Source organism: Cupressus sempervirens, chromosome 2 (assembly GCF_028749045.1).
Source record: "Cupressus sempervirens isolate cs-2001-9-10 chromosome 2, ASM2874904v1, whole genome shotgun sequence".
Lineage (NCBI taxonomy): Eukaryota > Viridiplantae > Streptophyta > Pinopsida > Cupressales > Cupressaceae > Cupressus > Cupressus sempervirens.
In genome coordinates, this window is record NC_143119.1 from 375,647,860 (window position 1) to 375,666,686 (window position 18,827).

Below are 18,827 nucleotides of genomic sequence, written 5' to 3' on the forward strand. Positions count from 1 at the left end.
AGAGATGTAGATGGTAAGTTAGATTGATGAAAAGATAACAAGAATAACTTTAGAAATATTAAAAAATAGGAAAGGAGAGAGAGATGAGATGTAGAGAGGATAAGAAGGAGAGATGCATAAAGAGGCAAATACTTTAATTGAACTTCCATAATTTATGGTGTACCTATTGCACACTAAGATGGGATTACTAGCTACTAATAATTTAACATTTACCCAAATACATCAATGTCATAGATTTGTCACATGAGTTTAGACTGATCACAAATTTGTCAGTCGGCGGATTGGCCTCCGAGTCCAATTGCCAGTCATATGGGGAGTGCAATGTTTATTACGGATAAGAACAATGCAGAGTTCAGCAACATGGATAAGAACAAGTGCGGAGGAGCATAACTGGTTAAGTTGGCAGGACATCGAAGTTATAGTGGTGGGCATTTTGTAATGGTGGTGCAAGAAGAGCAACCAGGTTAAAATGCCAAGGTAAGAATGGCAGTTCATCTTTTAGACATAGCCTTGTTTCCAAAACTGTTGAGCGCACCACCGAATAAATGCGCCATAACGACAACTACAATATGTTGCAAATTTCCAAACACAAATTCGAATTTTACGTGGAAACATTCGCACATTTCTTCACATCATTTGAAGAATTCGAACTATATTATTTGCCACGCTGCTAAAGATGTTAAAGCACGAAAACCCACTTCAGAAAAGATATCTTTCAGGGAGGCTGCCATGGAGGGCATTGGGGATTTCAGTCAGGGGCGAGACGAAGACGCCGACCGTTTGGTATGTCCAGGCTGCGGAGTTTTCATGCAGGACGAGGATCCCCAAGCTCCTGGTTTCTTTATTCGCCCTCTCCAGAAAGATGCCCTCGAAACCTTACAAGCGGAAGGGGATGATGTAGATTTTTTCCAAGAGGAATGGGATAGTGAGGATGAACAGCTGGATTCGGATAAGGGACATCCAGATGAAATTGTGGACGAAGAAGATTGGAGGACAGAACCTAAAGGAAAAGGTTTCAGAGGAGAACCTCTGGAAGGTAAAGTTTCGTGGAAAGACAGAATGGAGATTCTAAAAGCCGAGCTGGAAGATGAATACGAGGAAGTTCTCGGAGAAGAAGACGACGATGGTGAGATGATTGATGAAGAAGACAAATACGAGGAAGAGGGAAATATGGAGGAAGCAGATATCGACGGGGACTGGTCGGATATGGAAGAAGAGGAATGGAAAAGAAAACTCCAACTCGAAGCTTTTGCAGCAGCTGGGCCGGGTTACGGCAACATCACAGACGAAATTATAGAAGAAAGGGCTTTAAAAAGTGAAAAAAGGAAGAAAGTTAAAGCCGAGCAGAAAAAACGTGAAGAAGAAGAAATGGTAGTGGTATGCGCACGGTGCCACTCTCTAAGAAATTACGGCAACGTGAAGGACCAGAAGGCTGAGAACTTGCTTCCTGAATTTGACTTTGAAGCCGCTATGGGCAGTCGACTGATGAAATCTAGAGGCGTTGTGCGGACTATTGTGGTTATGGTTGTTGATACTGTTGATTTTGATGCTTCATTCCCTCGACGAGCTGCGAAGATGTTAAATTCTGCCTTGGACAAGTCGAGAGGGCTGCGACTGGTTTTGGTGGCGACAAAGGCAGACTTGCTACCCGGGCAGATTTCACCTGCCCGATTGGACAGGTCCAGGCTAACTTCTTTCAGTTTTGTAGCACTTAGACTGCTCATTCATTAACTTGTTTCAAAGCTACTCATCAATTTTTATATTCAATGGACATGAGATTCCCTAGATAAGCGTTTGGTGGTTTTTGCAATTCCACGCAAATTTGTTTCGTCAATTTACACGTTCTTTTAATTAGAAAGATTCATCAATCACTCAATGGTTGTAAAAGAATACTCTTTCCTTAAATTCTTCTCGGAACAGGTGGGTTCGGCACCGGGCCCGGGCAGCAGGGGCACCAAAGTTGAGTGGGGTTTTTCTGGTAAGCGCACATAAGGATTTGGGTGTGCGAAATTTGGTTGCACATATTAAGGAATTAGCTGGGCCAAGAGGGAATGTGTGGGTTATCGGAGCTCAGAATGCAGGGAAATCAACTCTGATCAATTCTATCGGGAAGAAGGAACGAGGCAAGGTCACCCATCTGACAGAGGCGGCAGTTCCGGGTACTACATTGGGAATTATAAGAATCGGGGGTATTTTGCCAGCCAAAGCGAAGCTCTATGACACTCCTGGACTGCTGCATCCTTATCAGATGACAATGCGTTTGAACAGAGAGGAGCAGAAGATGATAGAAATTCGCAAGCAGTTGAAGCCAAGGACTTACAGAGTGAAGGTAACTTTCTCTCATTTTTTTCCTTTCTGAGATTTATGATGTTCCTGTTAGATAAAATTCAGTCTCTTTTATCTACCATAGATGATAATAATAGCGCATATAAAGGGCAATTGCCATAATTTTTATATGTCAATTATTTTACTTGATAGTTTTCAAGTTTGAAAAGATTATTTTACATGTTTTATATCAAACAAGAAAGGATTCTAAAATTACCATACACTACACTCTGAAACCTGCACTAGTAAACATGACTACTGAAGACGAATGCTACAGAGATTTTCAAATCTTTAACAAATATGCTTAACCTTATTGCTAAAACTTTAAAGTTGAGAATTCAATGATAAAGATATTTTTTTTTGCCAAATAATATCCGATTCTCAACTTCATTAGATGAATTAATACAAGTATTGTAAATTGTGATGATTAAGTGAGAAGTAGAATAAAAAAATGCATTATGAGGTCATCATTTGCTAATTTTTCGTATTACAACAGCATACCATTTAAATGTGTGAGAAGCCTTTATGGAGAGGGATTGCTCATTGCATTGATTGTAGTAGATAAAGGGTTCAAGGTACACACCCTTACGAGTTCAGTGGATCATTTTTGGAAGATGCAATAAAAATACAAATCTTTTGGTTGATGATCAAAAAGAAATTTGAAGAATTAGCATTGTAAATTGTATCCCCTTACAATTTCACTCTCTTGGGCCCTTGCTTTAGTATGTCAGTCTCGTGACTAAATCCTATGTCTTGGGACCTGATACTCTGCAATTACCTTTCTCTAGAGGATGAGGGCACCTGGCACCCAGCACCCTAGTCCTAAATTGGCTCAAGATCAAATGTGTGCAAGTGTCAATTTCTGCCAGTTGTGATTTGATTTTGATATTTTCATTTGACCTGTGGAACTTGGCTTAATTTAGAATATACCTTGAGAGCCCTGGATAAGGCAATCATTTATCATTTACAAACCCATGTATTAATTTCATTCCAAGTTCTAATGTTCAAGCATTCCTTTTAATTCAAGAGCGGATTTGAGTACAAGGAGCAACAAGCTACGACAATTTAGCTTCAATTATGATTCTATGATAGATTTTGTCATGACTTATCATGTCACTTGGATCATTTGTCTAAATAGCATTGCATCACCACTATTATCAACCCTAAGATAGAATCTTGTGAATTCAACTTCTCAATTCTGACCAGGCCTCTGACCAATTAGGGGTAAGCTCTCTTTTTACATCATCATTTCTGTTTTGTAGTTGGGAATACTAACACGGGGTTGGACTTAGGCAAGCCCTTTACAACACAACCATTTTTCTCACTTTTATGTGTGTAGGTATAGATCTGACAGCCAAAGGTTGCAAATCCACACAGAGCAGATTGAGACAGACAGTGTTAGACTCCAAACGTGCAAAACCCTTGGACTATGCCGAGTAGCTCACTTGTTTGATACTTTTAGGCTGATTTTTGGAGAGAAAGATCTATAGAGCCTCTTGATCCAAAATCTAAAAACCTCTGTTGACAAAGACACCTACTAGGGCACTCATCTCCATAGTCCGACATATTTGGCTCTAGATTTCAGCTATAGGTTTCTTCTCTGCATCTTGTTCGCAGGTTTGTACTTCTATGTTGGCTTCCAGCTTTATATCTTTCTGTTTACACTGCATATTGTCAGTTTCCTATCATTTTACATAGATAGTGTATTTTCATATCAAATTGCCACTCATCTCCATAGTCTGACATATTTGGTTCTAGCTTTCAGCTATAGGTTCCTCTCTGCATCTTGTTCACAGATTTTTACATCAATGTTGGCTTCCAGTTTTGTATCTTTCTGTGTATGCTGTATATTGTCAATTTCCTATTATTTTGCCTCGATTTTGCTTTTTCATATCAAATCATATCGATCAAGCACAACCCTTAAAAATTGGAACAAATAAATTTAATTGTTCGCCTTTCCGTTGGACCACAATTGAACCTTGCTTGTTCCCAAATGAAAGAATTAGTGAATGAATAAAAGCTTACTTTACATTCCTAGGTGAATGCTCCTATTGCCAACCAAAATTTAACCTAAAAGTGTTAGACAAGTGAGCTAATCAGCATAGTCTACATTTCACTTGATCGGTGCGATGGATGGTAGAGACCACACCTATTCAACTTCCTCATGGCTTTAGGTGGACAATTAGTGTTTTTGAGATTAGTACCTTTAATGAAGCTAAAAATGCTAAGACCTTGTGCAACTTGTTAGATGAGGTGTTGATGAAAGTTTGAGTTCAAAATGTTGCCTAGGCGGTGATGGACAAGGCAATTACATGTGGCAACTAGTAGAATTTTCTATGTGGGGCGACCTATGCCATTTTGGAGTCCTTTTCTTGCCTATTGCTTTATCCTAACTTTGAAGATATAAGGAAACTTGGATGGATGAAGAACGTAGTGTAAAAAGTAAGGAATAACAAAACACATTTATAACCATCCATGGGTCTTGAATCTCACAAGCGATCATGTGAATGAGTAGCTCACATACTTGGTAGTTAGATGGTTTATGACTAATTTCATTACATTGTGAAGTATTGTAGCCACACTTCCATCTCTTGATTATGTGTTTGAGAATGATAGGTGGCTGAAGATTCCTTATTCTTGGAAGGCTGAACGGAAGAGGGTCATGGACACCATTTTTGAAGATTCTTTGGCCAAATACATGGAGGAGATTATCAAGGCAATTTTCTATTAGAATTTATTTTTTGATTATGTTATTATTTGCTGACTTTTAAATTAAGGATATTTTAATTTATTGATTTTCTATTTTTAATTTTTCTTGATTTATTTAAATTTTCCAAGATTTCAAATTTCAAAAGTTCTCATTTTAGATGTTAAAATTGTTGGTTAGGTTTCTTCAATTGGTGGATGGGGATATTTTTTTGCAGGTTATTTATATGAGGCCATGGATAGGGCTAACGAAGCAATCCACCATTTGTATATGCCAAATAAGACCAAAATTTGAAGCCATTTTACACATTATTGATCAGAGGTGGAACTGACACTACCACCATTATATTCATGTTGTTCCTCATTATTGGGCTCAAACTATTTATTTTCTAATTCATGTTGAATAGATACGAAGGTTGTGGATGGGCTCAACGCATGCATAGTGAGTATTGGCCTCGATGAAATTCTTAGAGACATCATGCACGATGAGGTGCAAATTTATAAGGGCACAAAGAGAAGGAATTTTTTTTAAGTCTATTCATCTATTAGAGATGGACTTTGCAACTAGATTAAAAACCATATATTTAGTAAGAATGAAGTTTAATGCTTAGTTCTTTTTTTTATGGACTTATAAGACATGCGGAACCATGAGACCCAAATTTGGTGATGGTGGTTGGTAAATGAGATCAGAAATCTTGGCAGTACTCTGGATGATAAGGATGTAATAGAGAAATTTTTGAGGACTTACTGGAAAGCTGCAATGACAAGGTCTCAACATTCAAAACGAGAAAGTTTAGAAAAGAAAAGAAAATCTGAAACAACATTCAAAGTGACAAAGACTGATGAAGATCTAGAGGAAGAGAAAATAGATGAAGCAAAAGCAAACCTTGTAAGGAGGTTGAAGAAAGCAATCGGTAAGTATAAAGATATCTTACCTCTTAAATGTTTTAAATCTGGAAAGGTTGGTTACATAGCTACTAGATGTTTGGAAATAGAAACAGGACCAAAACTGAAATTCAATAAGGCTTATTTTGTCAATGAAGATGCTAGTATCTCAGATGATGAATCAAAAGAAGGTGAATATTTTATGTTGAAGAAGTTGAATGTGAAATGAACCCTGTTGGATCTCAAACAATCTTTGCTGAAGATTTGATTTTTTTTTTGTTTTTGAGGTTTTGCAATTTTTGATACAACAATATAGCAGCAAAATAGAAGAGATTGCAATAGTAATTTCAGCTCAAATATTTGGATATTACTTAGAGAATACACAGCTGAAAATTCCAGAATTTAATATCAACTTAGATACTGAAAATTTTCACAAAATACCAACAACCCTGTTGATGAAATATCCACTATTATCTAACTTAACATTATCCAGAAAAAATATAAGTTATAATCCATAAACTTATAGGTAAGACATGCCTTGAAACCCTTTGAAATGAAGGCTATCAGCAGCAAAAGAATTCTTCAACAAACAAATGCAGCTGTAGATATGAAAAACATTACTCCCGAAGTGTAGATAGAAAATAATGTCCAACAACAGATATAAATGGGTGCTCAACCAATTCCAAATTAATCAGCCCACAACTGCTTCTCAAAAATAGTAATAATAGTATGAGGAGACGCCAAAATCAACCAATCAAATTCAATATGCTGCAGCACTGAATTTGTATAATCAGTTCAACTTCAGACACCATTTCAATTGCTTTACAACAGCAGCAATTGATGAATCGTTTAAGAGGAATCAACGCTCAAGGATCATAGAAAACGACAATTCCAAAACCCTCAGTAGGAATTATATCAAAAGCAATAGACAAGAATGATCAGTTCTCATAATGGGAGCCATATTTATAATCTCCATTGTGCAACTTAGCTTCAGTTACGCACCTTTCACTTAAAAGCCTTTTTTCTTTATACTTAGGCACATAATATAATTTATTAATTTCTTTTTTAGCTCCCAAAAATGACCTTTTCAATGATATCATGAAATTCTGACACATAAGGTCATTGTTTCTTGTGCTCAAGATTTCAAACTTTTCAACCCAATTCCAATGAGCTATGACACTAAGGTGACCAACATACAATACCATAAAACATGACAACCTCAACACATTTAGTTAAATAGTAATAATAATTCACCTGTCTTGCAAAAATGATTGAGGAAGCATCAAAATCTAAATCTGACAACACAGGAGTGATCATTGATGAAGAAAAATGATGGTCGAACCTGACGGAGTGGCTTAGTAAAAATAGACACTCCCTCCAAGAATCTTCAAGCCCATATCAGAATCCTGAAATAAAAATTGAGAGCATCACTCAACTCCTCTAACTCAACTGATCTCATTAGAACCAATTGTTGAGTCCCTCAAGATGAAGCCAAAACACATCATAGGCCATTGGAAAGCCTACTAACTCCGCAAAAAAGACCCTCAAATCCCACTATCAGCTCATGAGGTCGCAATGATGAACTGATAAAGCCAATTGCAAGAACTTGCTAAAAATGGGGACATTACAGAATGTGAACCTCAAATTACTATTAGTAATATGACATTTGCAAAAAGTAATATGGAAATTGTTGGAACTGCAATACATGTTAGAAGAGTTCAGAATGAATGGCAGATTGGGAATGGTTGCTCTAATTATATGACCAGTGAGAAAAGTAAGTTTGTAATTCCTGAGAAATATGATGGTGCTTATGTTAGATTTGGAGATGACTAGACTACATAAATTGCTGGAATAGGTTATGTTACTTTTGATGGAATGCATAATAGTGACAATGCCATGTGAAAGGATTGCGTTGCAATCTTTTTATTGTTGATTAGATGTGCAAAAATGGTTACAAAAGTTGTCTTTTAGGATGGTGGTTGTGAAATTCTAAATGGATCTAGAATTGTTGTCAATGTAGGCAAAATATGTATCAATTGGATGCCTCTACAAGACTTTGGTTGTTATCATAGATCAATGAAAGCTGGCTATGGCATCAAAGGATGCGTCACATCAACTTTGACAATTTGGTGAAGATTAGTTTCACAAGAGTAGTAAGAGATCTACCAAGATTATCCAAATTGGATAACAATGTTTGCATAGAATGTCAGGTAGGTGAACAAGAAAAGGGACCTTTAAGAGGAAAAGAACAATTTGCTGCCGGATTGTTGGATTTGGTGCACATAGACTTAAGCGGTCCAAGAAGTCTACAAGGTGAGAGGTATTTTGTGCTCTTAATTTGATGATTATTCTAGAATAACTTGGTTACATTTGTAAGAGAAAAATCTGAGGCTTTAGAAAATTTCAAGACAATCAAAGCTAGAGTTGAAAATGAAGTTGATAGAAAAACCAAATGCTTAAGATCTTACAAAGGAGGAAAGTTTATTAGTGATGAATTCGACATCTTTTCTGAGATGCATGGGATTAGAATACAACTATTTGTTCCTAGGACACCACAATAGAATGGTGTTATGGAGAAAATGAACACTATGAATTTGATGAGTCCACAAGTAGAGAAACAAAAGAGTAGACTAGAGAAGAAGATGAGCAAAGAGAAACCCAAGATACTCAGGCATCTGTATTAAAAATGCCGAAGTTTGTATAGGAAATCACTTTAAAATGCATATCATTGGAGAAAAGAATAAAAGAGCCGTTACCTGAAGCAAGATTGTTGAAAAAAAAAGTTCAATTGTGTTTAATTTTCAAGAGTAAACCTAAGATAGTGAAGAAACTTGTTGTGACCAAAATTGGATGAAGGCAATGAAGGAATAATGGATTAGATTGAGAAAGATCAAACTTGGGAGCTAGCTCCCTGACCAAAAAACAAAAATGTTATTGGAACAAAGTGGGTGTTACGGAATAGAATGGGTGACGATGGACAAGTTGTAAGAAACAAGGCAAGATTGGACTGCAAAGGATATACTCAGGTTGTGGGCATTGATTTTGAAATTTTTTTTTACTCCTATTGCCCAAATGGGAGCTATTAGGATGTTCTTGACATTTGCAACATTTAACCTTAGTTATTGGGTTCAGACCCTACTGCCCGGATCCGGGTCTGGGTTCACACGGGTCTAGGTTCGCGCCTGGGTTCGGGCAAGGTCCTTAATTTGGACTGTGGGTCATCCTCAGTTCAAATTAAGGACCTTGCCCAGACCTGCAGCAAACTTGGACAAACCCATGACGAACCCTATTAAGTTTGTAGTTATAGTTAGATTGATATGATCATGACTTTCATTATTGATGATAATATAAATATTCATTTATATATATATATATATATCTATATATATATATATATATCTATATATATATATATATCTATATATATATATATATATATATATATATATAATAATAATAATGTATATATTATACATATGGCTAGTTATATTATTTTATACTAACTAATGATGTTTAAACCTTGGAGACATGTCTGTCTCCTTCTCTCATACTTATGTGAGATCCAAATCTGCATTTGGAGTAGATCAATAACAATGGCAATACAATTACATTTGCAAACAAGATCTAAGTTACTTAACATGGTATGGGAGCTAGATTGCTTATGTAATGAAATAAATATATAAGAGAAAATCCAAGTTTGAGACTCATTTAAAGTTTAGGACCCATTAAAATTGCCAACCTCAAGATTCATAGAAGATGATAACCCAATTGGTGTACGCGGAAGCAACTGATAGAAGAATTTGATAATCTCTGCTCTATGGCTTTCGCTCCGGTAAAGCTATCGTATGTGGTGGAATAATTATCTTAGACAAAGCATTAAAGAAGAACATTTAGTTTTGAAGAGGAACAAACTATTTATACATCTTCACACACTAGTGGTGGTTTAAAAGAATAAAATCTTGGACTTGGACTAGATGCGATAATATGGTTGACCCTCCTGGCACGTAATCTTATGCAACAAGTATGTATTGGGACAGGATCACTGCTTGCTACTTATGTTCTTAAAGGAAACAATATTTTAAGGATCGTAGAGCCTACAATGAGTGTCTCAAGATGTCTTACTCTAGCTCAACAATATCACATGAAATCTTATTTTATAAGAAGCCCATCAACAACAAGCAATGCAGCGAAAAATGCAAAATGTTGAGTTCAATCTTGAGATGTCTAAATGTAGTACGAATTGCAATGGATTGATATGAGCCTTTGGAAAGTTTCAGGGCATTAGTAATCTCGCCCGACTCTCTCTACAGGAAGTCACATAATGCTAGACCTCAACTTCGATCCCTTAGTTTGCACAAATAGTTGCGGGCTCCTAGAGTGACTTGTTGTATGAACCCAAAAGATTATTTGTTGCGCTCGACATCAACCCAATGTTGACTTCCCAGTGGCGGATATGTTGAGACTCCCACTCATAAAAGACTAAACAATTGCAATATTGTTTGCAAATTTTTAAACGTAATCCTTGACCCATTTTCATAGTTTACTCATCGCAAAACACTTGAAAAATCAAAGGCAATGCACTACAATCCATCAGACCTTAATACTTAGTGAGCTCAATGTCCCCAACACAGTCGATCATTATCTCAACTAATACAAGTATGGCATATTGTTCTTTGATCAATCCGATTTAATGAATAGAAACGATGATCTACACTTGATGACTGTGTAATATATATTTAAAGATTCAAAGGTAAGTTGGTGTGAAGGATCGAGAAGTCGATGAATTCAACCATAAGCCCAAATCACAAACATGATGATACAAAGAGACTTTCTACAGCCTTTTCCATCATTCGTGGGACCTATATAAATGGGATATGAGCATTCATCGAAGCATGTAAAAGTCAGATTTCTATCAGAAATTATAAGTTGAAAATGCTCGTGAATACACACATAAAAATATTGAACCAAAGTCAGCAAAATGTGTCTAAGAATTGTGGTGTTACCTATGGTTTATAATCATTAAATATATATGGGTGATGAAGCACCTATAAACATGTATACTGAATATGGAAGCACTAAGGCAATACATTAACTATTTGACGCAATCCCTTGAACATATATGGCGTCTATGTATGTGATTATTATTTTTTTGATAGGTAATATTTGTTTTGTATTGATATTGATAAAAAGAGTACATTATGGCAATATGGTTGAGAGCTTTACAGTTTAAACTACCCTTACCTTGCCCTTACAGATACCATTAGATAAACAAAAAACAAAGTATAAACACTCTGATAGAACACACCACCGACCCATACATTAAACCAATCTCTAAAACAAAAAGAGCCACCACCACCCGTGTTGTCAGCTACTTCTTGAACCAATTCGCCGCTTCTTCATGAGTAAAGGTTGGGGTTGAGTGGTCATCCTTCACCGAGAATCCCTGACTCATCCTGCGGTGCTTTCCACTGTCTTTCCCCACATCAGTAAGCAGAGAGGCATCGACCCATATTCCCTCTGTTGTGGACGCGCCCTCATGCAGATGAGATTTCTTAGCAATCTGATGGCGAATTTGTTGTCCAAGGGCTAACGTGCTCTTCTTCGATGTGGCCTTCATAAAGCCTCGCTCCTTGTCCTTTGTCACCCAAATGTGCTCAACCAGGTATTCCATGATCATTTTCCAACCTTGTTCTGCTTTGGGATATGAGTGCCTTGCGGATTTGAAGAAGGCCACACCACCAGTGGTTGAATGGAAGAGTCCCCTCCACTAATCAGCTGCCAAGGTTCAGTACCCATCTCAATTCCAACATTGAGAACAACTCGCTCAATAATGTCATCCAGTCCCAAAAGCCATTTCCTGTCCACACTTGCAGCCACGACCTGGCTCAGTACCTCTTCTTCCGATCCCCCCACCAACAATGCAAGCACCACAAACAACGATGCCACATCCAAATTTGACCTCCTCTTCCAGAAAGCCTCCATATACTCTGGCCCTAATAACTGATGAACGCCTTTCAGAAAGCTAGGGTCATCAAGAACAAAGATATGTTTCAGGTGCCGCGTGGATATCTGGCCTTCATAGGTCTGTATCTGAGAATCCAAGCCAATAGGAAAATTTGCCTCCATTTTTTGTTGAAGATGGTAGCTACGATAGAGATCTTTATCTCTAGAAATATGAACATTATTACCGTTATTGTCATCTTCAGCTGAAAAGGACTTTTAAAGTTTAATTTGTAATATTATAAATGTAAATGACATGTGTCATTCTCATGCATTGAGGCATGAATATTCGAAGAGTCATATTTAATTACAGGGGTTATGAGAAACTCAAGAGATCTTCGGTTAGAATATGAAGAGTCTCTTCTATTGTTATATATTCGCATCATGCGATAAGCATTGTACACTTGAACATTTCATTATCAATAAAGATATTTTTGTGTTGTGTGGCTGGGTTTTTCCCTTCATTCTTGAAGGGTTTTCCCAGGATAATTCTGATGTTCTTTGTTTCAGTTTTTCTCTTTCTATTTGCTGGTTATTATCTTTGATTTTTGGGCTCTAGTTTCAACATTTTTGACTTAGAGAAAAAAAAATGAACTTTTCCTGCCTTCGGCCCAAATATAACTGCCTCAGAACTCTCTGGAATGAAGTACCGAAGCAAGCCTAACACTCCTTTGACACGCGCAAGGGATACATTGGTAACATGGAGATCCATGCATATTGTAGGATGATTAATGTCATTGTAAGTCAAAATTATGATGCCATTCCTTTTAGACTCCAAATTGAAGTACCATGAGTGAATTATTAAAGCTAATGGCCAAACAAATTTGCTCTCTTTATTTAATCACCAAGGTAGCGGAAGTCCTCATCATATTGAGGGCCCAATGCTGAATTGGCACCTAAATTGGCTAACCGATCTACCACTCTATTCGCTTTCCGGAAGCAATGTGAAACTTTAAAATCATCAAAGTCCAAAAGTAGCTCCTTGATTTGCCGTATACTTTCATCCAAATGCCATGCTATTTATAATGATTTCCGAGTCTCCTTCCAAATGTATATGTTTACATTCAATTTTTTCTCCTAATCCCAAAGCTTCCTGGCAGAAAAACATTCTGTAGTGTTATTTGTACCATCCTGCAAATGTTTAGTTGTAAATGCAAGAATGTTGCCCTTATGGTCTCTTGCCACACATCCACACCCTGATACACTTGGGTTTCCCCTTGCTGCCTTGTCAAAATTGATTTTAACCCATCCCTCGTTTGGAGGTAATCATAATGCCATCTCCCTTTTCGAGATTGGATTAGCCCCAATATGCCCATAAATGGGCCATTCTATGTATGTGATTGTTACAACTAATTCAATTTGGTAAAATTACTTTTGAAACTCTTAAGCTGCCCTTGTGCAAAGAGGAAGCCCTTAGAAAACAAAACATATAGGCATTCATCAAAGTGAAATAGAAATAATATTTTTTGACTAGCAATGTGAATAGTCCTCTCAAAATGTTTTGGCCATTTTAGAAGCATCTCCATGTAAATTTGATGTCAAGATAATTGGAAATGGATTATCATAAAATGTTATAAAAATGTGGATTAAATTATAATAGAATGCTGGATTAGAATACTAGATATAGATGATGCAGTAGTTGAAAATGACTTACATCAAAAAGTAAGGAGTTTCCTCATCAGAGAGTATGGGATATCATCGATGTTGATGCACATTAGATGCATGCATTTTTTACGAGACTGCAACTAGGGATTTTGACACATCCGCCGGAGGGAGAAGATGGAGGATATGGTTTTGTCAACTTTCAGTGATATCGATCATATTGATTTAGAGGGAGTAAACCAATGTTGTAATGAAATCTTCAGTGATCGATAAATTGTAACGATCACGAGGACTGTAATTCATGCTACTATGTGAATGGGCCTACCCTTTATGTACATCATAAGAAATTGGTGACTTAAATTGAACCATCTACGAGTCTCTCTTTGATAAATGAAACTTGACGTATGAGTTGTAGAGTCATTCAAGTGGCACAATCATACTCAATCAAGATATTGGCATATTGTGGATGAGTTTGTGTTCACTTCTGCTATTAAGCTAAATGAATGTTTGGACTTTCAATGGATAAAATGAGCAAGTTAGAACTTAGAAAGGAGTTATCATATTTGATACAAAATTGTTCAAAGAATAAGTGGGAATTTTACATTGTGGGGGAATACTAGTGAATGTTCCATTCCTACCTTTAGAGGGGAGATGTTCCATTTTCAAATAATTTAAGAAAAAAATTCTGAACCTTCATGTGCAGATAAGTATTCTTATTTTTGACTTCTATCTCTCTTATTTATAATTTCTATACATGCTATAAAGGTTATTTGCCTTGATCTTTTCCTTTTGAGGATGTTCTTATAGGAGAAGAAAGTTGGTACTTTACACATGCTACCAGATATTGTGCAGACTCAACTTAATGATAGTAGCTCCAAAGAACTTGATGATCAAGATGGATAAAATAAGGCTCTCATCTTTGATGATTGAGATGATGAGATTCTTCTACATTAAGAGGGAGCATGACACTTATTTGAAGGCAATGCAAGAGCTTAGAAGATTGAAACTCGTAGGGAGTCTAGAAATACATGTGGATGACTGTATGATGTTGATGGGCCTACTTCTACGTATATCATGAGGAAGTGATGACTTGTCATCGAAAATTAGAAAATTAGATTTAGAGTGAGTTTGACAGGCATCCTTGGGTGAAGAGAATTTCTGAGGAAGTAACTAGAGGACTTGACTTCCCAAGATCGATGTTTAGAGGGAGAAATTTTGAGATGCAATACCTTGTGGATAATATCTTCTCTATGAGAGAGAAGTATGAGGTGAAAGCCCTTTGTTCCACCCTCTAGTAGCAACTATGGTGGGTTTACCCTTTGACTTGGTTCATGGTGGATATCATGTGAGTTATTACATAATGTTGTTATAATTATGTCATGAAAGATGACGATCTTTCATTGATGTATATATTTAGCGGGGAGTTATTGAAAGGTGACGATCTTATCAATAACTGGACTTGTTATCATAACAGACTACATTAAGTTGTTGTCTCGGTGTGCCGGAAGTTATGATAATGAACAGAAGGTAACTATTGTAAGGTGACAATCTTATTAATAGTAGACCTATCTCCTAACACCAAAATGTGTTGGAGCAAGTGTTATCTTGGTTCTTTGGGCTGGATTTTGCCAAACACCATGAAAATTATTATGGTTCTTTGGGCTAGATATTGTTGCACATCATAACTTAAATCTATTATAGACCACACTTAAAATGTGTTGGAGCAAGTGTTATCTTGGTTGTTTAGGCCGGATTTTGCCGGACACCTTGATAACCAACTTATCATGTTTCTTCAGGCTGAATATTGCCAGACACCATAACTTAAATCTATTATAGACCACCCTTAAAATGTCTCGGAGCAAGTGTTATCTTGATTCTTTGGGCCAGATTTTGCCAGACACCATGAAAGTTGTTATGGTTCTTCGCATCGGATATTGCTGGACACCATAACTTAAATCTATTATAGACCACACTTAAGGTGGTATTTAAACTTATATTAAAGTTATAGTAATTGCTTAATTTCTCTCCTTGCTAAAAGAAAAGGTGGTGAGAAATTTATTATCATTATGAATCTTAGCTTGCAGCTTGCTATGTCACATTTAAATTGAAAACTTGAGATTTTAGATTTGATACTCACCTCCTCAGCCCTAGATGGAGCCACTCTCCCAGATCTTCATGCATATCATTTAGGATTAACAACATAGGCTGCCATATAAAGTCAAGTGTTCATAATTTTCTACTGTCGTGTCATAATGGGCTTAAGATGGTCCTCATAACACTCCAAACTAGGGTCTCTGACAATAATAACATGCTTGATCTGCCTAAGCATGCTATCAAAGGTCTCATCAATCTCTCCAAGGCTAAGAGAGTTAGTCTCAACATAACTATTGACCCATACAACAGGGCCAATGGAATAACAGATTTATTTGAAATGCAATCAAGTTACAAGTTAGAAACAACATACAAATTCTTAATTTCTAAATAAGAAAATCAGCAAATGCTAAAATCAGAATTAATTTTATTAAATCAGCAATAACAATTTTCCAAGTTTCTTACCTAATTGTAAACAGCCAATTATTATCATGGATTCTTTGTTCCACGCATCTTCCATTCGATGTGCTTGATTCATGCCTTCTATTCCACTTTGTATACTCTCCAACAAAATAAAGTAGCTAGCATATATAGTCTCCTTGGGCTTGAAGAATTCGTTCTTGGAATATGTCATAAATAATGCAAGAGATGTGTGATGATTGCAAATAAACATTTGCACATTTCTAGCTTCAGACACCACAACCTTTATCCAATTAAATTTTCCAATATCCTTCAAGGTGTTGCTCAATACATATACACAACATAGTGTCCAAAAAATGTGCCTAGAAGTAGTCTCCACCATCAATCTAATTGACTTACACATCCAGACTGAATTAGTGACCACTTGCACAACATTTGAGGATCCAACCTCTTCTGTAGCATCTTTCAAAATCTAAAATATGAAAGATGCATCCTTCCTTTTCCTTGAACAATGTATAGCTCTAAGAAAACAAGAGCCCATTGTGCTAGTGACAATAAGATTGTTGAGTGATCGATGTTTGATATCGGTCCACCCATCTGTTGGTGTTTTTACACTACTAAGCAACAAAATACTTAATACCAAGACGAAAAGATCAAAATAACCTAAAGATTAGCTATTTCCCATGATCAGTTGGATAACCTCCACATCTGGACCCAACTTTAACAAAATCATAGATGACTTTCTACTCTTTTGGCTCTGCAAAACTAAGACGGGTGCACTTGAGGAATAAAAGATTCAAAACTTGATACTATTTTCACATCTCATTCATTTTTTGACATTTGTTGTTGGTAAATTCTATATTGTAGCTAACGGGTAGAATAGTATCGGAATGGGCGTGTGACGGTTGAGTCACCCCTTCGGGAAAGTATATGTACACCGTTTGGAAGGGACTTTGGAGCATCACCATAATCATTGGAATGATCAGAATCATTGTAATCATAATCATATTGTAAAAAAAAGAAAAAAAAATGACGACAAATCAAAACAGTTCATAATGAATAACGTATGGTGTCAAAGGGAAAGACATAAACAAGTAGTGAAGAAAACATAAGCGGTTGGGCAGAAAGAGCATGGGATAGGAAGAATATCACAAAAATAATGTGTTCCATGGACTTTTGTGTGGGTTTGAGGGTGCTAATTTACCTTATACAGTAAACAACATTCTATTAAAATTCTCATCTCCTACAGTAGATTGGTCACAATTCTTCTTAGATCTACAAATAATTCTAGGTAAAAGTAGCTAAATAAAACTTAGATATCAAACGTAAATAAGTATTGACCAGCTTTGACATTCTTCATACATTTGAAGTAAAATTGATATTGATTTTTTTAGATGTGTGCTTAACATCTATCTATGATCTTTTCATATGCTATTTGAAATAATTGATCAGCGCCTCATCCATTGGGATTCAGAGTCTATCCAATTTTTTTACCTAATTGACTGCATTACAATCAATATTATCGGCAATTTTCACTAAAACTCATTCTTCCACATATCCTTCTTATTGCTCGGAGATCCTATCATATTCACTAAAGCATTTACTTAATTCATTGAATTAAAAGCAATATGAATTGATATATATCCTAATTTCATTCAATTGAACAAGCTTTGCTCATACAATCTCAAAATAACCAGATAATAAAAATGTAGACAAGATTCAGAGAGAAAAGATATGGGGACAGTTCATCTTTATATTAATTCTCTTTGAAAATAATATAACATTGAAATAGAACTCAAAACAACTCAAGATAAGACATTATGATCCTGTAACATTAATGTATTCTCAGATTTTGCAAAGAAAATACATCATAAAACTTGCATCAAGGACTGGACCGAATAAAACTTAGCAAAACTAAAAGTTATACAATGACTCAGACCCTTTCTCTAGCCTTGGAATCTCACTTATATAGTGTGAGATGCAACAAGCTTCAGGCATTGAGAAAACAGACAACTGTCCTTAGGACATAAAGATATTTACAATGTTACTGTCGCAAAAGACAAAAAATGATGCAATAGAATGTCTTTCATCATGAATATTCTTTGGTGGGACCACTTTCTACTACATCTTTTGTTGCTAAGAGGAGTTTATGATTGGCTTTGCTATTGTTGTTCTTCCTCAGAATGTGTGACCATCGGACTTGCATGTGATGGGCCTTGTTCCGGTACTTGAAAGCTAAGTTGAACCTGAGGTACTCCATCCATGCAATCTTGCACTGACAGATTGACAGTTATCATCGGCTGTCCTGTTGCCAAGTCATTTATTTGGGCCCCTGTCCTTGTAACTGCAATTTGTTGCATACCTCTGTCCTCTTCTACTTTTATTGATGTGTCAATTATTTGTACTTCATCCTGTTCCATTTCATCATCATCAATTTCACCACATTCTAATTGTTTTGCATGAACAAAATCTGCCATCCACTTGTCAAAAAGTGTGTCACTGGCCAATTAAAATTCAAAATATCATGCTGCTTCCTCATCACATACTCCCCTAATTTATCAATTTCAATAAAATCTGTTCTCAAAGAATCATAAAATAATTGCACTTTTACAACTTCTTCTGTTGTATTTGCCCACCATGCATTTCCTTTCTCATTTATGACCTTATTCATTTGAAGGCATAACAGGTCATTCAATTCTTGGGCCCATTCCTCCTTATTCTTCAACTTATCCTTTTTATCTATGGCATGTGGGAAGAGTTCAAAATTAATACTCTTATATTTGTCAAGGTAATTTATG

At 36.3% G+C, this 18,827-nt stretch overlaps 1 protein-coding gene across 3 annotated transcripts in view; it reads left to right on the forward strand.

Moving 5' to 3' along the window:
* The first annotated feature begins 222 nt into the window (after nt 1-222).
* The window catches only part of BPG2 (P-loop containing nucleoside triphosphate hydrolases superfamily protein), a 53,430-nt gene continuing 34,825 nt past the window's right edge, over nt 223-18,827 (forward strand). For all 3 annotated transcript variants that reach the window (XM_089813785.1, XM_089813786.1, XM_089813784.1), the window contains exons 1-2: nt 223-1,679; nt 1,921-2,329. In XM_089813785.1, coding sequence (XP_089669911.1) covers nt 484-1,679; nt 1,921-2,329 — 1,605 coding nt within the window. In that variant the 5' untranslated portion in view covers nt 223-483. The remainder of the gene's footprint in view (nt 1,680-1,920; nt 2,330-18,827) is intronic.